At 38.5% G+C, this 24,269-nt stretch overlaps 1 protein-coding gene across 1 annotated transcript in view; it reads left to right on the top strand.

The window, feature by feature from the left end:
• Window positions 1-21,946: 21,946 nt before the first annotated feature.
• The window catches only part of mapkapk2a (MAPK activated protein kinase 2a), a 58,827-nt gene continuing 56,504 nt past the window's right edge, over window positions 21,947-24,269 (top strand). The window contains exon 1 of the mRNA XM_020936952.2: window positions 21,947-22,643. Within this exon, the coding sequence (XP_020792611.1) occupies window positions 22,386-22,643 (258 nt within the window). The 5' untranslated portion in view covers window positions 21,947-22,385. The remainder of the gene's footprint in view (window positions 22,644-24,269) is intronic.

Raw genomic sequence — 24,269 nt, 5'->3', positions numbered from 1 at the left:
GGCATTTTTCTGTGTCATTGTCCCATTTACTGTGTTAAGACCGGGACTTAGCGCAGAGGGCAGGCTTTGTAATATTTGGAGGTGGAACGTGAAGGTATTTTTCATGCAGGTTTAAATCTACACTCACCACAATGCTGCTTTTGAGCGCTTTGTCCGAGGTTGTTTTGAATTCATGTGTAAAACTGTCATTAAAACAATTGCAGAACTAAACAGACTTCCATTCTCATTTAACTTTTAATTTAGGAATCTCCAACCAACCTCCAACTGCACTCGGATCAATACATGCATCTGTTCTGTCCTTGGGCAAGACATCAACTTAGCAGCCTTGCTTTTGTAAGCTGACTCCAGGGCAACTGTGGCTAAAGAAATACTGTACCATGGCCATGTGAGTAAAGTAGTCTGAGTATTTTGAATGGTACAATATAAATTCAAGGCATTATAATTTCTACTTAGAGGACAAAATTATTCAAAAATCATCATACAATTTATTGTTTTTAGCTTTGATGTCACACAGTTCTCCTGCCACATCAATACAAAAATATATCAAAATCTAATCTACAAATGCTACTGCTACTACTGCGACTACTACTATTACTACTGCAAATTGTGTCTAAATAGTATCAACATATTAATGACAAATACACCTTAAAACACAATGTACTATGTTGAGTAAAATATAATCTGGACGATACTTTATTTGAATTTTGCTTGGCTACTACTACTACCACTACTACTACTACTACTTCTACTACTAGTGTCAAATCATATCAACATAGTGATCTCAAATACAGCTTAAAACATAATGTACTATGTTGAGTAAAATATTATATGGGTGATACTATATTTAATTTTGCTTGCCGGCTACTGGCTACTGGCTACTACTACTACTTGTGTCAAAATAATATCAGCAAAATAATCACAGATACACCTTAAAACATAATGTACTACTACTTCTACTACTACTACTACTACTACTACTTGTGTCAAAATAATATCAACATAATAATCACAAAATACACAAAAAAAATACTAAAACTGCACTATGTTGAGTAAAAATATAATATGGATGATACTTTTATTTAAATTTTGCTTGGCATTCCTCAAGGGTGTGTCATAGGCCCACCACTGTTTACTATAATATGTTTTTACACTGTTTACACATAAACACAGAAGACGTTGTATGTTTTGCACAGCTGTGGAGAAGGAGGCTTCCTTGTGGTCCATGTCCTCCTGATGTTCTTAACCCCTCGTTGAGAGTTTTACGACTTTGTGCGTCGGTGCGAAAATTAAGACCAAAGTGGAGAAGGGTCAGTGTCTTTAAAGAGGTAACTTAGGAAACTGTAAACAATAATGATCCTGTTTACACCAGACTTTGATCATGTTAGAGTGGCTAAAAATATTACAAATCGTGAGACGAATCCAGAGGAATTTGAGTTCATTTGAAACATGTACGAGTTTGAGACTGAGGAATTTGAAAAGTTGCAAACCTAGACTTTCCCATGTTTGAAGACAAAAGGTTCGATTCTTCAACTGACAAATGAAAATGCTGTGGTAGTTTTTGTGGTAGGCTAAAGTGCAGCTGCTACTGGCCAAGATCCTGTCTCAGATCTGGAAAAGTGTCCCTGGGTACTTGCTTTGTAATCTCCCTCTCAGGCAATTGTAGAGGACAAATTCTTTTGGAGTATTTGTGTGATACAGCGGCACAGTGGTTAAGACTGCAACCTCACAGCTAGAAGGTTATGGGTTCAATTCATGGATAAACTTTCTGTGTGAGTCAGGTTGGCCCAATGACTAACCCACCCGCTGCTCCTGACAAGGTTAACTTAAGACATTGAAGGATGGGTCAAATGTGGAGGACACATTTCCGTATGAGGATAATAAAATGTAACTTAATCTTATCTTGAAGGATGGGTCAAATGCAGAGGGGAAATTTCCATATGGGGACAATAACGTGTACCATAACCATATCTTAAAGGATGGGTCAAATGCAAAGGAGTAATTTCCCTATAAGGACAATAAAATGTACCTTAACTTTACCTTGAAGGATGGGTCAAATTCTGATGACAAATTAATCTATGGGGACAATAATGTGCACCTTAACTATATCTTAAAAGATGGGTCAAATGTAGAGGATTAACTTCTCTGTGGGGACAATAAAGTGCCTTAACCATATTTTGAAGTATGGGTCAAATGCAGAGGACAAATTTTCCTAACGAAACAATAAAGTGCACCTTAACCTTAGCTAGAAGGATGGATCAAATGCAAAAGAGAAATTGCCTCAAAGGGACAATAAAGTGCACCTTAACCTTATCTTGAAGGATGGGTTAAACACAGAGAGTAGAACAAATTTCCCCAAGGGGACAATAAAGTGTACCATAACCTTACCTTGAAGGATGGGTCAAATGCAGAGGACAAATTTCCCTATGGGGACAGTAAATTACACCTTAATCTTACCTTGAAGACAAACTAACCTCTGGGGACAATAAATCGCATCTTAACCATTTCTTGAAGGATGAGTCAAATGCAGAGGACAAATTTCCCTATGGGGACAGGAAAGTGTACCTTAACCAAATCTTGAAGGATGGGTCAAATGCAGAGAACAAATTTCCCTATGGGGACAATACAGTGCATCTTAAATTTATTTTGAAGTATGGGTCAAATGCAGGGGACAAAATTTTCCTATGGGAACAATAAAGTTCACCATAACCTTACCTTGAAGGAGGGGTTAAATGCTGAAGACAAACTAACCTATGGGGACAATATATTACAGCTCAGCCTTAGCTTGAAGGATGGGTCAAATGCAGAGGACAAATTTCCCTATGCAGACAATAAAGTGCACCTTAACTTTAACTTGAAGGATGGGTCAAATGCAAAAGAGAAATTTCCCCCAAGAGACAACAAGATACAAGGATGGGTCAAATGCAGAGGGCAGTGTATCTTTAACTTTAGATGTATCCTGTTTACCAGTATACTGAACACAGGTCTGTAGTAGGAATGAAGCGACAAACCCAGCGATTAGACTGTATATGACGATGGGAGGGGGAGTGAGCAGGTTCACCAGGTCCACTTGGGGCTCAGGTGCCAGAATCCAGTCCCAAAGTGGAGCTAAATCCAGGGGAGGCTCCAGTTACCGCCAGGTCCAGAGCCAAATGCACTATTCTGAGAACCACGGGCCGAACCGGCTCTGAAATAACTCAACTCAATCAGGACTGTGACTGAGAGACTAATGAAGAGCAGAGAGGACAAATGAATGGCCCCAGTGTAAGCTCAAACCAGGGCAGAAGTAGCACACGCATCCATCTTACATCCCTTCAACACAAAATCATGTCTAGACTCGAGATCCAGGTGTACACGTATTGAATTACTGCTTAGCGCGACGGAAAAGACGTACTACAACAAGTTGCAATTATGGATGATATCAAACGTGAACTTTGGGATCGGTGTCACGGGAAAAACGAGAACCAACCATTTGCGAACCTGGCTAGCAAGACAAATTCTCACGATATTTGGGAGTTCATAATCTTGATCTGATCCGTCGCACCAGCCCCCGCTCGGTCAGACCAATCACGGGGCGGTGTTGTTGTGTGGGAGGAGCCAAAGGCGAAGCACCCAAACAAACACGGTGACGGAGAAATATTTCGTTTTTTTGTGCGTTTGCGGATAAGAATGTCTTTGTTTTGATTTTTCGTCGTGTCTCGCTGTTGCCTTTCTGTGTAGAGTTTGCATGTTCCTCCTTTGTCTGTGTAGGTTTCCACAATAAAAGACATCTTCTAACTACACAAACCTCAAATGCAGGATAATACAAGAACAGGATTTTCTCAACATGCATGAATCATTATTATATGTTAGGGATTGGCTCAGCAAACTCGAACGGATTAAGTCCTTTCAACTGACAACAATAACTTGGTCTTTTAGTTGAATAATGGAGCCATTTTCTGAAACTATTGTGAGCAAACAACTTCACTTTTGTTTATTTATACTGAGAGAAATCACATTGAACTTTGTGCCAGTTTTGTTTCATTGGGTTAGGATTACATTTTAACCATAAACCAGGTCAACAAATCTGTAATCTGACAATCAAATAGCAAATTCACCATAGAATTCTGGCTGAAACTGACTAGATTTTTGCCAAGTGAACACAATCTGTCTCTGGATGAAATAAGTTTGTTGTTTTTCAGATTTTAGAATGTCATGACGTGATACTCCCAGATTAGGAACAAAAGCAAGATTCAAAAGAAATATCTAATAAGAAAATTTACTTATCTCATCTGATCATTTCTATTATCGTCTGTTAGACTCAAGAATTCACTGGATTAAAACAAGAATCTGCATTTGAACAATATTAATACAATACTGTTACCGGGAAGGCATAGCATATGTGCACCTTAACCTTAGCTTGAAGGATCGGTCAAATGCAGAGGACAAATTTCCCTACGAGGATAATAACATGTACCTTAACCATATCTTTAAAAATTTCTCTTTGGGGACATTAAAGTACACCTTAACTTTAGCTTGAAGGATGGGTCAAATGTAAAGGACAATTTACTCTATGGGGACAATAAAGTGCATCTTAACCATATCTTGAAGTGTGGGTCAAATGCAGAGGACAAGTTTCCCTATGAAGATAATAAATCGCACCTTAACCTTAGCTTGAAGGATGGGTCACATGTAAAGGACAAATTACCCTATGGGGACAATAACGTACATCTTAACCATATCTTGAAGTATGGGTCAAATGCAGAGGAAAAATTTCCCTATGGGGACAATAAAGTACACCTTAACCTTAGCTTGAAGGATGGGTCAAATGCAGAGGATAAATTTCATTACAAGGACAATAAAGTGTATGTTAACCTTAGCTCGAAGGATGGGTCAAATGCAGAGGCCCCAGAGGCCCCAGGGAGATTCAGGACACGCTGAACGGATTATGTCTCTGGACTGGCCTTTGGAGGAACTGGAGGAAATGTCTGGGGTGAAGGAAGTCCCTGCTAAGACTCAGGGTGCTTTCACACCCACAGTAGTTGGTGCACACCAAACAGTCCATTCGAACCAAAAGCTCTTAGTTTGGTTCGTCTTCGTTGGTGTGAAAGCATCAATCGGACTAGGACCCACACTAAATCAAGACCATCAACACCAAATTTGGTTCGTTTGCCTGGTGCAGACCAAATAATTGAACTCGCTGTGTGAAAATGACCTTAGGGACCCACGACCTGGCCCCAGCATAAGCGTAAGAAAATGGATAGATGGTCTATGGTAGTGACCGAGCAGTTTGTCGGGTTGTTCCATCCAGTGTTGTGCAAGTTCACACTTTTCATGAACTAGTTCAAAGTTCAGTTCACACTTGTTCAAAATGAATAGTTCACGTTCATAGTTCACAATTATAATTTTGAACTAGTTCAAAGTTCAGTTCATTTTATATTTAGGTGAGATCTGTAAATGAAAGGCTGCATTTATTTTAGACTAAACCAGGTCTAAATCAGGACTGAACCAGGTCTAAACCAGAACTGAACCAGGACTAAAAAAGAACTGAACCAGGACTGAACCAGGTCTAAACCAGGACTGAACCAGGACTGAACCAGAATTGAACCAGGTCTAAACCAGGACTGAACCAGGTCTAAACCAGAACTGAACCAGGACTAAACCAGGTCTAAACCAGGAATAAACCAAGACTAAACCAGGTCTAAACCAGAACTGAACCAGGACTAAACCAGGTCTAAACCAGAACTGAACCAGGACTAAACCAGGACTAATCCTGGACTAGAACTTGGAATCTAGGACCGCCCCTGAGGGAACCCCGAGTGCGATCGGTCCTTTCGCTCAGGATCACGGTCTACGCGGGCGCACCTCCGGTGTTTCACCGCTGCTGATATCGCGGTGATTTTAGCAAATTTGTATGAAGAAAAACGAAAAAGCCCACCATTTCAATCCAGGTTAAAAAAGCATTGTGACGCGCGTTACTGACATATGTACCAAGTAAAATAATACGCGCGCGGAGCAGCACGTCCTGTGCGTGTAGATTTCAGAAAATAGGATCCATCCTATTTTTTGACGCTCTACACGAGCGTAGGCACGTATCCCCGTCAAAATACACAGAGAGCATGTATCTATTGTTCTTTTGAACTCGTTCATGCACAACACTGGTTACATCACATGTTTGTTTACTTTTTAACATTGTTTTGGCAAATATATCATTATCAGATATTTGCACTACCGCCACAAACACAACAAATTTCCTTGGTAATGATCATTTTTGACCTTCTATCCTGATGTCTTTTGGCTATTATTGGCCTATACAGTAGAATGTGGTGATGTCCTCTGATACCCAGCAATAGACTTACAGGTTTGTCCCATATTCCTCTGTACGTTAGAGCGGCCTGAATAGACAGAAGCAGACAGACAGAGAGTAATGAAGGCAATGTCCCCAAGAAGCAGATGTCGCGAGTGTCCGAGGAGAGAGCTATGTGACCTGGGGGCATTCATCAACATTGACCTGTCAAAACTTATGCAACGTTTTCCAATTCGGGACCACCCTTCTAGCACCACCACGCGCTCTCATCTATCTGACAAAGGTACATTAGACTTCCACTAGAACATACTGTAAAGAGAGGCCATTACGTTATGTTATGTAAGCGTGGAGAATGACAGGAAAACTTGTGGAAACTCAGCTCAGTACACACATAGTTACGAGGGGTTGTGTAATGTTGCTGATACAAGAACAGTCCGTGACTGAAGAAACATGAGTTTATGAGAGAGCGGTTCTTAAATTGTGGTGCTGGGGCCTGTGTAGCAACTTTATGATTTTTTCACTTTATGAAGTGTCAAGGGGGAAGAGGCCATAAATAAGAAAAACAAAACTTTTTTGCTATAACATTTTAATTCAAATCCAGAAGATAAACTAAAATATAAGTATATTCTTTGGGGTTTTTTTGGTTACGTTTATTGCACTGAAAATAAATCTTGGGCTTGCATCTCCACAAACCTGATTTATTTGGCCTGGTGGGGGGCCTCCTGGTTGCTTCCATGTTTCTTTGGCTATAATCCTCCACAGTATGATATAACATGTATTTATCTCCAAGGAGAATGTTCCGAAGTATGGTTTTAGAATTATTCTGTTGTCAAGAGACTAGTAAAAATCTACTCAAATATTGTTAAAATGTACCGTATTTTTCAGACTATAAGGTGCACTTAAAATCTTAAAATTTTCTCAAAAATCGACAGAGCACCTTATAATCCCGTGTGCCTTATGTATTAATTCTGGTTGTGCTTATTAATGTCGCACCAATTTTATGTGGTACACGGTGCTTAAAAAACTGTCAAAATGTTTTAGTATGACTTTGGGAAGCTACAAAGCCGCACCACTTGGTGGATTGTTGGAGCATTACTGCTACTGTAGTCAGGAGCTTCGCAGTGTCCGACAGAGTCCAACAGAAGCTGACCGCATCAGCACACATGGAAAGAGCTGTTTTTTCAGAACTTTTAGTTTATGCCAGAGGTCTCCAACCTTTTACCCCTGGTGAGTTACCTTCATGAAATGAAAATGCCAGAGAGCTACTCATTTTAGTTGTCGCAAGAAATTAAGAAACAACAAGAGCTATGGCATGCTTTGGGCAGGGTACAAGTAGATGTAAACAAACCATTATCCATTTATTAGTGCACAAGTTAGGCATCAAAATGAAACATTTACAATGGTACTTAATCAGATTTGAGTTATTAGGCACAGTACATATAAGTCAGAAATCCTTTGGCAAGCTACTTGGAAGGGGGTGGAGAGCTACTGGTAGCTCACAAGCTACAGGTTGGAGATCCCTGGTTTATGCAAATGAGCCATGTGGTTTTAAGTTTTGTTTCTGTAAAACATGAACAAATGTGCACAAAGCTGCATTAAACACATTATTACTCAGTCTATATTTGAGTTCATCTCGTAGGAAATAAAAACAAACTTAAATTATCCACCTACATTCACTTTCATAATACACATTCACCAAGACAGGGAGGTAACACCGGACAAATTACACCAATGGATCGTGGTCGCCTGGGCTAAGGGATCAGTCTCAGGTAACTTCTTGGGTTCTTTTTAAAGACAATACAGTAAAGTGTATTTACCTTGTTGACATGTTTTGGCTGCTAGCTGCAAGCCATCTTCAGAACTGTCACCGGTGTTGGTGGTGACGTGTTGTATATCAGCTGTTGTTACTTCCTGTTAGCCTGATGGACCTGGCAGCTCACTCAGACTGACCACACCTCCCGTCGCCCGGTGTTCTCTGGAAGAGGGTGTCGCAGGTGTGTGAAAGGAGGAACACGCCGTCATCACGGTTAATGCCGTCTGTGCCTCGTTTCCTGATTTCACTGTCCTCCCTGATCCAGTGTTTGAACTTGGTGTTTTCTGATCCAATGACCCGAGCCCCGTCCCGATCCAGAATGTGCTTATTTCTTTTACAGTGCTCTGATATGGCGGAGTTTAGGTTTTCCTGTTCTGCTTTGTATTTTTGTATTCTGGTGAGTCTCCCTGATGTTTCCTTTTCGCGTTTGAAGATAAAATGAACATCTTTGGCTTAATTAGTCTAAAGTGTCGTCAGTTTGTTTCACTTAATGCGCCTTATAATCCAGTGCACCTTATAGTCTGAAAAATACAGTACTCCCAAGATATATATTTTTAACTGAAGTACTTCAAAAATTGCTGTTTTCCAGTTGGTACTAGGCCCACTGAAAACTGCATAAGCATGTTTCTGAATAAATACTAGTTAAGTACCCTCACTACTATAAGTATCTCAACCAACACTTGATCTGTTTTACTTCAACTGACAACTTTACAAAACACCACTTTACTACTTTACAAAGTACTATTGCCCCAGCAACCACAAGCTTTCAGCAAATGGCGTGGGAATAATAAAGTTAAAAAAGTAGGTCATGAGAGCCGACTAAAGACAGACTGATGATGAAATTGTTACTAAGCTATTAAATCAGATGGGATCATTTCACAACACAATTGTAGTGAGAAAACGCACGTCCTGAAAACACAAGCTAAAGGTGCATTGTGTAACTTTTCCCGTAGAGGCTCCGTCATATGCTCGTCTCCATGGAGATGTTATTGCTTTGTCTAGAATGCTTCACAGTAATGTTTGTTTTTCTAGGTATTTTTGAGCTTTAACACCACAAGTAACTGAATAAATGAATGTAAAGTAGAGCTTTTTAATGTTATACTGTGGAACATTCTAGACATATCCATAGAAACAAGCAGGTGACAGACCCCCAGCAAAAAAATAAAATTAAATGCACCTTAAATTTATCCTTGGAAATCTTGTGACTGGTCATTTCTGCAACAATATGCATTTTGCTCCATTAGGATTTTTGTATTGACCATTTACTCAAAAGAATAATGAAAACTGAAAACACTGTTCCACCTTGTGATGTCATGTACAAATACAGGAAGTGCTCCACTGTGTTTTTAAACTCCTACACTAGAGTAATACACCTTCACTAGAGTAATTTGGATGATTTGAAAACTACCACTTCATGACATCACAAGGTGGAACAGAGCATTTTGAGCTACTAGTACCACCAGGCCAAGTTTCAGCTCAGATCTGTGGAGAGGCGCCCCTGTTCATAGTTAGAATGCAATTTTTTCAACGTATTTACGAGCAATAAAAACAACCGTAGTAAATAGAAATGTTTTAATGTCATACTGTGTCGTACATACCCAGAAATTACTTACAGTATGAAGTAGCAGTATCTTAAATTAAGTTTTTCTTGACGTTTTGGCCCGCTTCATGACATCACAAGGTGGAACAGAGCATTTTGAGCTTTTATGGACATAGACAGACCAACAATAATGGGTTACTCAACACTATAACATGACTTAACGCACACAAGAGTCAATTTTGCACAACATAGTACCTTTAAATGTGCACTATGTAACCATGGAGACAAGAATCTAGTACCACTAGGCCAAGTTTCAGCTCAGATCTGTGGAGAGGTGCCCCTGTTCATAGTTAGAATGCAAGTTTTTCAATGTATTTACGAGCAATAAAAACAACCGTAATCAAAAAATAATCCGAAAATAGAAATGTTTTAATGTCATACTGTGTCGTACATACCCAGAAAGTACTTACAATATGAAGTAGCAGTGTCTCAAATGAAGTTTTTGTTTTGTTTTGGCCTATCAGGAGCCACTTGACTTCACGCTGTTATGTACTGTGACATATTGGTGTTCTGGGAATTTATTGCTGCCTCAGAGACTCCACACAGATCCAAAACTCAGATAGAATGCTCAGGCTCATTATCTCATTTACTTTACTCAGAATTGATCAGGAAAATTAGAGAAATGCGACATTTGCCAAATTTGAGTGGATTAAAGTGGAGCCAGTTTGATTTGACCTGATTTAGTCTTACATAATTTTGCACAAGGTTACGAGGTTCACAAGTACTTCAGTTTATTTGTTTTGTATTAGGAGTAGTGGTAGGAGTAGTAGTCATGGTAGCATGTAATAGCAGTACTTGCAGCATAGTAGTAGTTAGAGGCCTAGAAGAAGTAGTAGTAGTAGTAGTAGTAGTAGTAGTAGTAGTAGTAGTAGCCAAGTAGTAAAAACAGTAGTAGTATTAGTAATTGCAGGATTATTGTAGGAATAGTATTATTATTACAGTAGTAGTAGTAGTAGTAGCTAGAAGCCTAAAAGTAGTAGTTGCCTAGTAGTAATAATAATAGGCCGGTAGTAGTACTAGTTGTTGCAGTAATATACCTTGTAATAATATCGTAGTAGTCGTAGAGGTACTAGTTGTAGTTTTAGTAGTAGTAGTAGTAGTAGTAGCAGTTGGCAGTAGTAGTAGTAGTGGCAGTAGTAACAGTAGTAGCAGTAGTAGTAGCAGTAGTAGTAGTAGTAATAGCTAGAAGGCTAGAAATTGTAGTAGCCTAGTAGTAGTAATAGTAGCAAAAAAGTCTAAAAGTAGTAGTAGCTTAGTAGTAGTAATAATAGGCTGGTAGTAGTACTAGTTGTTGCAGTATTATATCTTGTAATGTATCCTAGTAGTAGTAGTCGTAGAAGTACTGCTACTACTAGTAGTAACTGTAGTAGCTAGAAGCTTAGAAGTTGTAGTAGCCTAGAAGTAGTAATAATAGGCTGGCAGTAGTACTATTAGTTGCACTTGTATATCTAGTAGTAGTAGTAGTAGTAGTAGTAGAAGTACTAATCATAGCAATAATAGTAGTAGTAGTTAGAAGGCTGGAAGTAGTAGTAGCCTAGTAGTAGTAGTAATACTCTAGTAGTAGTACTATTAGTTGCATTAATATCTTGTAATAGTACTAGTTGTAGCCTAATAAAGGTAGTAGTAGTAGGCCCAGTAGTTGTCGTAGTAGTAATAGTAGTAGTAGGAAAGTAGTAGTTGTTGTTGTTGTTGTAGTCATAGTATAGGCTAGTAGTAGTGGCATCAGTAGTAGAAGTATTAACCTAGTAGTAGTAGTAGTGGCATCACTAGTAGAAGTATTAGCCTAGTAGTAGTGATGTGCAAACCTTGATACTTCTATGAATCATGATTCGTTAGTACATTTTTGCACACTAATTGTGTTGAGTCAACTTTATTTTGCGTCTAAACGTTTAGTAAATTTTTGAAAATCAAAACAAGAATTTTAGAAATGTTCGTCATTAAACTTTAGAAAACGGTTTGTGCAAAGTGAGTAATGTGATGTACTTCACGTCACAGTGTGTGTCAGGGTGACTGTGTTTCCTCAGGCAGTTCAACCAAAGCCAGCGTCCCGTAAAACCTCCGCACATGTAGAGGCCTGTTTAACCTGCGCCAAATACACGGAGCACACTGACATCTAGTGGTCAACGGAGGTACTGCTTATTATATTATTATTACAAGTGAGCAGTCAGAAGCAGCGGTGAAAGAAGCACTGGATTTTGTAATTTAAGTAAAAGTACACATAGCAGAGCAAAGAAATACTCAAGTAAAAGAATCACATACAAAAAATCTGTTTAAAATGTACTTAAAGATAAAAAGTAAACATATTTTGTACAGAGTTTAAGACCTAATAAAAAGTCAAATGTAGTGATTTTGACAAAGCTTCATGCTGAAATTAGTCTCGCAGAAACAACTGAATTACATTTTTTCCTAGCTGTTTTTATTTGTATAATTTTGTCTGCTGGGATTATGAAAGTGTTAAAAATAAGCAGCAATAAATGGAAAAATATTTGACGGACACCCCACCAGAGAAGTCACACAGTGCACCTTTAAGTACAGTACTTTTACTTTGTTATCTTCAACCACTGGTCAGAGGTTTCAGAATCCAAACTAGTGTCCACCTGTCCGTCTTTTGAGTGTTTTGGGGAGCGGCACCAGTAAAAGGGACTTTGGGCGGATTGACAAACTGATCCGTAAATCTGCTCACGTGATCGACTGTGACCTGGAGACAAACTGCTCTCCATCATGGACACTCCTTCTCATCCACTGCACCAGATTATAGAGAGACAGATAATACTCCCTACAACTGCACAACAACTAACCCTTATGTAGCAGATAATACTCCCTACAACTGTACAACAACTCACCCTTATTTAACAGATAATGCTCCCTACAACTGTACAACTTACCCTTGCATTACAGATAATACTCCCTACAACTGTACAACTTACCCTTGCATTACAGATAATAGTCCCTAAAACTGTACAACAACTGCACCCTAATGGAACAGATAATACTCCCTACAACTGCACAACAACTCACCCACTGCACCAGACTATAGAGACACAGATAATACTCCCTACAACTGCACAAAAACTCATCCACTGCACCAGACTATAGAGGAACAAATAATGCTCCCTACAACTGTACAACAACTCACCCTTATGGAACAGACAATACTCCCTACAACTGTGCATCAACTCACCCGTATGGAACAGATAATACTCCCTACAACTTTACAACAACTCACCCTTATGGAACAGATAATACTCCCTACAACTGTGCATCAACTCACCCGTATGGAACAGATAATACTCCCTACAACTTTACAACAACTCACTCTTATGGAACAGATAATACTCCCTACAACTGTGCATCAACTCACCCGTATGGAACAGATAATACTCCCTACAGCTCTACAACAACTCACCCTTATGGAACAGATAATACTCCCTACAACTGCACAACAACTCACCCACTGCACCAGACTATAAAGGGACAAATAATGCTCCCTACAACTGTAAAACAACTCACCCTTATGCAACAGATAATACTCCCTACAACTGTACAACAATTCACCCTTATGGAACAGGTAATACTCCCTCCAACTGTACAACAACTAACCTTTATATAATAGATAATACTCCCTAGAACTGTACATTTACAAAGAAAGCATGGTCGTATCTTTTCCTCAGAGAAATTAAAGAGGTGGCTCAGTGTTTAGAGCAGTCGTCCCCCAACCTGATGGACCGAGTTCTGTTTTGACCAAGTTCTGTCGTTGTGTCCTTAGGCAAGACACTCACCTTGCCTGGCTTCTTCGAGTTGTATCATGCTGGCACCTGTTGCTATTCCAATCTCTGTGTGTGTTACGACTGATAAAATCCCAACCCTAATCCTACGATGGTACTGCACTTATTATCTAAGAGCTTAAAGGTGCATTGTGTAACTTTTTTCTGGAGGAGGATCAGTCCAACACTTTTCTATGGAGATGTTATTGTTTTGTCTGTATGTATTAGCATTTTAAAACTGACTTTACTTTTCGGTTTACACAAACAAAACAAAAATGTGAGTAACGAGGAAGAGATTTTCAATACTTTCACTGTCTCAAAGCACTTTTAAATATTTGGCATGCCATCGCACATACCAGTGATTGTGAGATTGTTGGTGAATAGGCCAGTAACATGAAAACAGTTGCCATGGACGGCTTACCGTACACTTAGTGATGTAATGCAAAGATGTAGGTTAACACATATAAATGGGTCAAATGTTTGGCGTGTTTTGAGACTGCACTGTCTTTTTGGAATGGGGAGAGTCAAACAGGCTTTTAAGTAGTAGTTTGTGCGCTCTGTGACGTTTGTTGAACAGTTTTGGGGGGAAAAATTTACACATCAGTTTGCTATTAGATTTATTAATTAATTTTCTTAAAGGCGCATTGGGTAACTTTTCAGGTGGAGCGTCCGTCAAATGCTTTTCGGCATGGAAATGTTATTGATTTGCCTGGAATGTTTCACAGTGTGCTATTAAACCTTTCTATCTACCAAACCAAGCCAAGTTACAGGTCAGATCTGTGGAGAGGTGACCCCTGTTCACAGTCAGATTGCTTATTCTCTAGGTGTTTTTGAGCTATAAAACCATCTGTAATTGAATAAATGTAAGGTAGAGCTGTTTAATGTCACACTGTGGAACATTCCAGGCAGAGCAATGGTATATCCATAGAAATAAGCAAGTGACAGACCTTCCACCAGAAAAGTTACACAATGTACATTTAAAACAAGATTCACTTCACATCAAGAATAAAAAAAAAAAAAAAAGAAATACGAAATGCTAGATCAGACATGTCAAACTCGGGGGCCAAATTAGGCCCGCGATATAATTATATTTGGCCCACGAGACCATATCAAGCATGTATTAGAGATGTCCTGCCACCTACACATAGACTAGAGAGACATTATTTATTAGTTTATATTTTGCTTGTTCTGGATTCAATGTTCAAGCAAAACTATTAAACATTTATTTAATAAGAAAAGGTTTAACATTACATATCTCGAAAGAAGAGAAAACATATTGCTGAAATTTGTTAACAACTCTTTAGTTTTGCCCATGATGTAGTATTTTGCCCAGTTTTTAATTTTGGCCCTCTGTGAATTTCAGTTCACTACGCCTGCTCCAGATAACACCTTTAGATTTAATCAGAAACAAGGCACTAAAACAAGTTCTACGAAAAACATTGAAGGAACAACTCCAGGTACTCACACAAGCCACCGAAAGCCCTGACTGCCCCACTACGGCGCGCGCAGCCTTTTCTAATCGCATAATCAGTAACGCCAGGAGCCACGCGCGGCGACGCACAGGTGGACGCATTCACGGACGCACCACTGTCAGAATAGTCTAACCACCCGGTTACATAAGTATAATTTTTAGGTGTCTGTACTTTACTTAAGTACATTTAACAGTGGATACTTTTTCCTTTTACTTCACTACATTTGAGAGCATGTATCTGTACTTTCAACTCCACTATATTTTCAAACAGGACTGAACAGTTAAAGTATTTTTTATTATAGTTTGAGACATGCTGAAAAGGCTGAGTGTTTTATTTTTAGCATGCTCATAAGTTGAGCAAACAAAAATATACCAATAAAAACATCTAGGAAAAATAACTCAGCACAAACCAGTGTCAAAATCATTACATTTGAAGCTTTATTAGATCTCAAAATATGAGCAGAATACTTTTACTTTTTAAACTGGTACTTTAATACTTTTACTTAAGTTGTTTTTCAGGTGATACTTTTACTTTTACTTGAGGTTTTTTTTGTACTTTGCTGTACTGTGTGCCTTTGGCTAACACCAAACCACTCACTCACCCATCACATTCATATAGACAAGAGAGGCAAAGTGTCTTGCCCAAGTACACAACAACATCAAAGTACAGGACATACATATAATCACACCTCATAGAAACAGGATATCTTGTTCTCTGCTTGAGGATTACGTTTGAGCCTATATGTATTTATTCATATTTATTATTTGATTCCCTTGTACTTGTGCATAAATAAAGCTGTGTATTTGTTTTTGGTTATAGTAAGGGGCAGAAAGTAATTGCAGTACAAGTCCCAGTAAACGTCAGTTTCCGTTTCTTTACCCGTAAACCGCATAACAGTACTGCATCGACTCACAGAATACGCAGTGTATTATAAAAACATAAGCATGCTCTACAATCCTTTTAAAGTTGTATTAAAAAGTAACTTGTAACTTGTATGCTGAGTAGTATTTAAATGTATTTTTTGACTTCACTTATCTACAATTTTGACAGCACTGTACTTGTAACTCATTTTCAGAACTCATTCCACCACTGATTTAATTATGTCTGAGCTATTGTGTCCACATAATTGTTGTTTGTGAGTCAATAAAGTTTGTCTGTCTTAATAATCCTTGTGTACTTCCTCGGTCTGTGTGTGTAACTAGCTCCTCCAAACTTGTGACGACAGGAAACTCAAGCTGTGCGCTCTTGAGACAACCTCTGTCAAAGATTACTGCGGCTATTTTTACTCTAGTCCTTCTCTATCAAAACATGGGACTGGAGCTCTTAAAGGGACAATATCCGGGCAGCTTTTTTATTTTGTGCTTATTTGACTAGGGACAGATACAACCAGGACTAACTGTGAAGTAATGTGATGCTGGTGTTAAATTTATAGCCTTGGCTGATTTGCAACACCAGTCCCAGAAGAGCTTTTAACAGTTCAGATTTCACTAATGAATGAGTATGACTGGTAATATTTGAACTGTAGACGATACATAGGAAATTATATGACAGTGACAAAGAGTTGCTTATTGTTAATATGTCAAATCTAGAACATGATCTGTAAAAATCAGCTAAAAAAAAGTATGTAAAACATTTCAGTTTTGTTGTTGTGCTTGAATTGAAAGTGAATGCAGACAAATTCACTTAGCAATAACTTCTCAAATAACACAATGCATGTAAGGCACTCTTGGATTGTGTATGGTTTGTTTTTCCCGTATCCATGGAGACTGTGCAAGAGGCTAGCCAAGGAGCTAACTAAGGATCTTGCTATGGACATTTGAGATGCTACAGGCTGTTTACACCATATATGGCAGCAAATGTGTCAGACGACCTTCCAGAGGAAATACTTTGAGTGACTGGCCCATTCCATTACCATCCGAAACACCAGAGTGGAGTAAGAGTGAGGCTTTTCCTGTTGTGTTCACCTGTTCACCTAGAGGAGGGACACTTTTGTCCTGAGAGATGTTCCTGTGCTCAAACTGCCCTGACACAGATCTGCTGTCCCTCCCTGACCAGTCCTCCTGTTAAACTCACCTGAGACCTCTGACTAAGACACAAAAGTGACTGAGACGTGCAGTGTAAATTTAGCTCATGGTCAATGAAGTATCTCTCATGAACAGATATTGGCAATAATCAAACAGATAAATACAATCTATATAATAAAAATTTAACATTCTGTTTATTTACCATATTTTTCAGACTGTAAGTCGCTCTGGAGTAAAAGTTGCACCAGCCAAAAAATGTGGAATGAAGAAGAAAAAAACATATATAAGTCGCACAGGACTATAAGTCGCACCTTTTGGGGGAAAATTATTTTATAAAATCAGAGACCAGGACCCGACATTTCATCTTGAAAGGCAAGTTATAGTAATAACAATAGAACAAAGAACAACAGACTGAACAGGCATCTGGTATGTTAACATCACATATGAATAGTCCTTCAGATAATTACAGCATAAACAACAGAACAAGTTTACCAAACTCTCCATCTCACTCCAAATCACTAAATCCATTGAATTCTTCATCCTTGGTGTCATTTCTGAGCAACTCCGCAATGTCCGGAGTAGGGATGGGCATTTGATGAAATTTTCTTAATCGATCGTCTGAATAATTAATGATCGATTATCGATTAATCATTAATGTTTTTATATTAAAATGATCATCATTATTATTACTATCTGCACTACTAATCTGCATAAATAAATTCAACTTTACGACATATAAACTGTGACCGCTCTAGAGCCACATCAATCCATTTGACATTATAATGTGTTTAATTCAGTTTTGCTCAACTCTCACAGAAACGAAACTTAAAACCGCATCGCTAATTTGCATAAACTAAGCGAAGATAAAACTACAGCTCTTGTGTCGCTGATGCGGTCAATTTCTGTTGGATTAAAAGACATGACTCAGTGGAATACAGGTTAGTGTGACCATATTTCAAAACCAGGACACCATACAGGGGGTGGGAGGTGGGGACTCGTCATCGACATTGAGCTACTCTCACCTGGCAAAGCTTTTTCCCACTGGACACTGAAACATATGTGCTGCTTTGTATATTGTGCACATGGACTCCCACTTGTCCCGAACGGAACGGAAAGCGTGGAATTTCTTGTACAAGTCATCGTTAAATATGCATTTGAGCTTCAGTACGTTGCAGACTGACCGACTGTTTCTGTTTGCTCGCTCCTTCTGAGTACTGAGAGCTACATGTATGGACCCCTGTTTGGTCATGCTACACAGCAACCTACATGCGGTTTGTTGATTAAAATAAACGTAATCGATGAAATTCTTAATGATCAATTATCGATTAATCGACTAATCATGCCCATCCCTAGTCCGGAGGTAAACGGAGCATCGCTTCCTCTTCTGCGTAGCTGTCGTCAGAATTATTCCGGCCTTTCTGAATCCCGACAGGATGGTTTCAGTTGTCACTAAAGATCAGGCTTTGTTGATCCATCCAATGACTTCCAGGAAAGTTGCATGGCGCACCCACCCAGTTACAGTGAAACTATGTTCTTCATCTCCGCTTTCCACCTGTTCCTCACAAGTTTCTCGCTCACTCCAAACTTTCTTTCTGCTGCTTGATTATCGTTTTCGGCTGAATATTTCACTACTTGCAGCAGGACAGAGGCTTTTTCTGCAGGAGACATGTGCAGAAAACTGACACACAAGCCTAGAGCCTCTCACGGCTGTCAGTGTGAAAATTTTTAAACTTTCGTTGCATCGGAGTATAAGTCACAAGAAACACCCAAACCATGAAAAAAAGTGTGATTTATAGTCTGAAAAATACGGTAATTCAAACTTTCTGGGTCCTACATGATAATACTCCAACAGTCATCTTTACACTTAAAAACAAAGCAAACCATAATCTTCATATTCAATCAACACTTTGACCACTCAGACAGATTCATGGTGTTAAAATGGCATACACAAAAAGAATGTTTGGGTCAGCTACAGTTGTGAGTAATATGTTTTAATGCATCTATAAATGTCCTAATAATGAAGTAAGGAAGGGTATTAAAACATGTTTAAAGCCTATCATGTCTCTGTGCTCTGTGTGGAAAGTTGATTTTTCCAGAACGTAATCTCCAGTTGATGAGTTTATATTTGGGCTATGTTTATGCAACAAGTAGGCAAATATTTGGGTTTCAGTATGATGAGAATTTAGCACTGTTGCCATAGCGATTAACAGTCACCTCTTGTATATAGACTAGATTGTTTTATTGTAGTACTATACTTTAATTTTGCCTCATTTGGCACCATTCTATTGCTATTTTTCCTACTTATTTTGAATTTATTTTGACTATTTATATTGTTATTTATATTGTTACTCTTTGTTATTATAATATATTGTGATGTGCTACTGTGTCCAAAAAATGTCCCTTGTGCTTCAATAAAGTTTATCTAAGTTGAAGTCTGAGTCTGAATGGAAAATGTCCTGAAAATGTTGCAGGAAGTTGCAAGAGCCATTAATTTCTGTTTACTGACAACGGAAAGTTCACCAAGTGTTCGAATACAACTGTAAGCCAACTGAATCATGTACTGTATTGTAGTTATTGTATTCTCAATACTTAGAATACTTTTACACTAAGTTGCATTTAAAGTGTAGTGTAAAAAAGCATTGTGTTAGTTTGACCATTTATTATGCATTGATTGATTACTAATTTGAGAAGGAAAAATTGCACATCACTAACATAAGAGTAGTGTTTTTTTCCTTACTTTATTGCATATACATACAAATTATAATAAACATACATACATGCAAACAAATGAACAATAGTATACACAAATAATACAATACATACAATACAATAGGGGTAATTAATTGATTCAGATCGATCATTTAAGTTCTTTATAAATTAATAACTCTTCTAATATTGTACAGTTTGAAGCCTAAATAGTGATGCATGACATTGTTTCCTATGAATTTAGAGTAACTGCCTTCTGAAAACCACCAAAAGAAAAAAGAAAGTGTACTGGGCTTTACTTGTACTCAAAAATAGCATTCATAAAACTAGGGTGACCAGACGTCCCTGTTTACTTGGGGCAGTTCTAGTTGTTGGTCCTGTGTCCCCTGTCCCAACAGATTTATACAAAACCAGTGATTTGTCCCAGTTTTATCCAAGAAATGTCCCAGTTGTTCCCATTTCTGACCAATTTGATCCTATCCAACAGTGAAGAGGGGGATATATTGTCATTTGTTTAATTAAAATATAGAAACCATGCTTGAAAATGACCATAAGACAAAAAAAAAAATAAATAAATAAATAAAAAATGCAACAAAAGTCCTTCAGATTATGACTGAGTCAAGAATGGACAAAATCTTCTACCCATGTGTTGCTGTGGTAACGGCACCAGTAAACGTGACACTGGGCGGATTGACAAACTGATCCGTAAAGCTGCTCACATGATCGACTGTGAGCTGGAGATATTTGTCACAGAGAGGGACTGGAGGACACTGGACAAACTGCTCTCCATCTTGGAAACTCCTGCTAACCTACTGCACCAGACTATAGAGATAATACTCCCTACAACTGTACAACAACTCACCCACTGCAACAGACTATAGAGGGACAGAAGAGCTCATTCTCCAACAGGCTCCTACAGCTCCGCTCAAACAGTGAGAGACTACATTCATACAATAATACTCCTTACAAATGTACAACAACTCATCCTTACGTAACAGATAATACTCCCTACAACTGTACAACAACTCACCCTTATGTAACAGATAATAGTCCCTACAACTGTTCAACAACTCACGTTTATGTAACAGATAATACTCCCTACAACTGTACAACAACTCACCCACTGCAACAGACTATAGACAGACAGATAATACTCCCTACAACTGTACAAAAACTCACCCACTGCAACAGACTATAGACAAACAGATAATACTCCCTACAACTGTACAACAACTGCACCCTTATGGAACAGATAATACTCCCTACAACTGTACAACAACTCCCTCTTATGTAGCAGATAATACTCCCTACAACGGTACAACAACTCACATTTATGTAACAGATAATACTCCCGACAACTGTACAACAACTGCATCCTTATGTAATGGATAATACTCCCTACAAGGGTACACAAACTCACCTTTATGTAACAGATAATATTCCCTACAACAACTCCCTCTTATGTAGCAGATAATATTTCCTACAACGGTACAACAACTCACCCTTATGTAACAGATAATACTCCCTACAACTGTAAAACAAGTTACCCTTATGTAACAGATAATACTCCCTAAAACTGTACAACAATTCACTTTTATGTAACAGATAATACTCCCTACAACTGTACAACAATTCACCTTTATGTAACAGATAATACACCCTACAACTGTACAACAACTCATGTTTATATAACAGATAATACTCCCTACAACAGCACAACAACTCACCCTTATGGAACAGATAACCCTATGTCCTGTCAATAATCATATCATTGTTGCACCATCTTCCTATGACCTCTTGTATATAGCTGAGATTTTATATTTTATTACTTATATTTCTATTTTATTTTGACTTGTACGTTCACATTTATAAATATGCTATCTTTTTTTTTTGCTACTTATCTTTTAGAATTTATTATTACCATTTATATTTTTTTTAACTCTTTGTTATTATATTGTATTGTGGTCTGTGAGCTGCTGTGTCCAAATAATTTCCCTTGTGGATCAATAAAGTTAATCTCTAAGTCTAAGTCTCTAAGTCTAAGTCTACAAGGAACTGGAGGGATGGAACTGTTACGTGCTCTTTTCACAGTTTTATTTATACCAACCATCTCAACCTAGGTATGTCCCAGTTTTTTAAATCTGAAAGTCTGATCACCCTTTATTAAACGTATTCTCGGTACATGTATACAGTTTGTTCACACCTCGTCTGTAGAGATCACCTGCACTTTTGTCACTTTTGCTTTAAGCTGAAAAAAAAAACCCATCCATGACGTCAGCTGAAACCTGCTCTGCGCTGGGGCGTCTGTGCGAAAGTCCAGTGTCTGGCGTGTTCCGACTAAACCACTTTTACCTCAGAATCGACACGTTTTCTTTTACACCTGTAGCTTTGATTCCATGTCTTTACGTGTCTACATTTAACCCGCGGTGGATCCGAGTGAATGGGACTGTATTTGAGAAAGTTATCGACGTGTTTTTTGAGGAAACCGGCGGGGGAGATGGAGCTGCTAACTGTTAGCTCGAGTGATTAGCCTAAAATCACAGGTCAAGAATAGGACCGAGCTAACATGCTAACGGCGAGCTAACTTAGCATTGTGACGCTAAATCAAGTGACTTTGTTAAGCTGTAACGTCGCGTATACTATCACCTCACCCGGCAGTATTGTTTGGACTGGTTTATAGTGAAGATAAACGCCTTTAAAGGAGAAATAACTCAATCTGTAGCATGTTATCCAACGCGCAGAACCAGCAGCAGCCGCTCTTTCCGAACCAAGCCGGGCAACAGAACCAGGGAGGCGGACAGCAGCAGCAGCAGAACCCCTCGGCCCCCTTCATGGCTTTCAACACCAGACCCACTCTACAGATAAAGAAGAATGCCATCACGGACGACTACAAGGTGACCAGCCAAGTCCTGGGGCTGGGGATCAACGGGAAAGTGTTGGAGATATTTCAGAAAAAGACGGGGGACAAGTACGCGCTAAAGGTAAGGCTGCGGTTTGGAGAGCGTCAAAACTCAGATCACAAACGGGGTCAGATGTCTCGGATTCTTTGAAATGATGTCAAGGAAGTCGCAGAAAGTTGAAAATATCGCCTCAGGTCATACATGTCAACAGTGGAAGTGTTAAAACTGCTGTGAAGTTAAGCTACACCTTTTGTTTGTGAGGAAGTGTCAGCCATGACCAAGGATGAGTAACCAAACATGTATTGACAAGTATTAAAGATCCTATATTACACCTAATGGACTCATGTGAGCGTTAAGCCATGGTAGGATGTTACCTCCTCAAAAACAGTGTGTGTTGTGTTTTGTTTCATTCACAAATGTTTGAGTAACCCTTTATTATTACTGTGTGTGTACATCTCCAAAGCTCAAAATGCTCCACCTAGTTTTCAAGTTAACAGCTCCCTTTTACCTTTTACTTCAGTAGAGATCACCAATTTTAGGGCTGAAATTGAACCAAATAATTCTAGTGAAGGTGTACATGTTTGAGTGACCCTTTATTATTAGTCTGTGTACATCTCCAAAGCTCAAAATGTTCTGCTCCACCTTGTTTTCAAGTTAACAGTTCCCTTCTACGTTTTAGTTCAGTAGAGGCTGGCAATTCCAGAGTTGAGATGAACAAAATAATTTTAATGAAGGTGTACATGCTTGAGTAACCCTCTATTATCAGTCTGCGTCCATCTCCAAAGCTCAAAATGCTCCACCTAGTTTTCAAGTTAACAACTACCTTTTACCTTTTTAGTTCAGTAGAGATTGGCAATTCCAGGGCTGAAATTGAACCAAATTATTCTAGTGAAGGTGTATGGAGTTTAAAAACGTGGTGGAGTGATTCCTGTATTACCACATGACATCACGAGGTGGAACAGCGTGTTATCTGTTTGAGAGAAGAACAGGGTTAGCATAGAAAATACCGTAATATGAGCCTGTAATTATAATTTAATGACAACAAATAGTACTTTCAAGAACAATGCAAACTTTGTGTAGGGTGAATAATCAGCATAATGACTAATTGTCCAGTAAAATAATCGTTTACTGTTTTAATTAGAAGTCAGTCATTATCTGGACTGTTCAGACTTGAAAGAAAACACACGGCACAAGATTCTTTATAAAGAAGACGGCAGCATTATCATTGTTTCTCATAGATTTTGTTAAAATTATGGCAGCATACATTATTTTTATTTGAATTATTTAATCTCATTCAATCTGTGGAGGTGAAATGACATAGCCTATATCAAATCTTTATCATCGCCATTTTTTTCATTTTTGACCAGTATAGTCTCCGATACTCATTTCATTATCAGAAACTTATTTTAAAAAGTCAAAATTTGTTATGCTAATATAGTCCTGGTTGTTTTTAGACAATGGGGGAGGATTTCAGACTATTTGGGAGAGTACCAGAGCTTCCTGTGTTGATGAGAAATACTGATTATTACATAAAAAATGCAAAAACGAAACCATGCTACACTTGAATTTGTGAATATTGTTTATCTAGAAGCCTCAAATCAGCAAATTTTACTTTTACGATCTGGTTAAAAAGGTATGACTTTAGTTGACTTTGGAAAATGTTGCAGCACTACTTAGTTTTCAAGTTTTTCAAATACTTTTTCAATG

This window comes from Boleophthalmus pectinirostris, unplaced genomic scaffold (genome assembly GCF_026225935.1).
Source record: "Boleophthalmus pectinirostris isolate CB_2022bp ecotype Guang Dong unplaced genomic scaffold, ASM2622593v1 HiC_scaffold_3, whole genome shotgun sequence".
NCBI classification, from domain to species: domain Eukaryota; kingdom Metazoa; phylum Chordata; class Actinopteri; order Gobiiformes; family Gobiidae; genus Boleophthalmus; species Boleophthalmus pectinirostris.
Note: the sequence above shows the minus strand (reverse complement) of the source record. Positions and strands in the feature narration are given on the sequence as shown.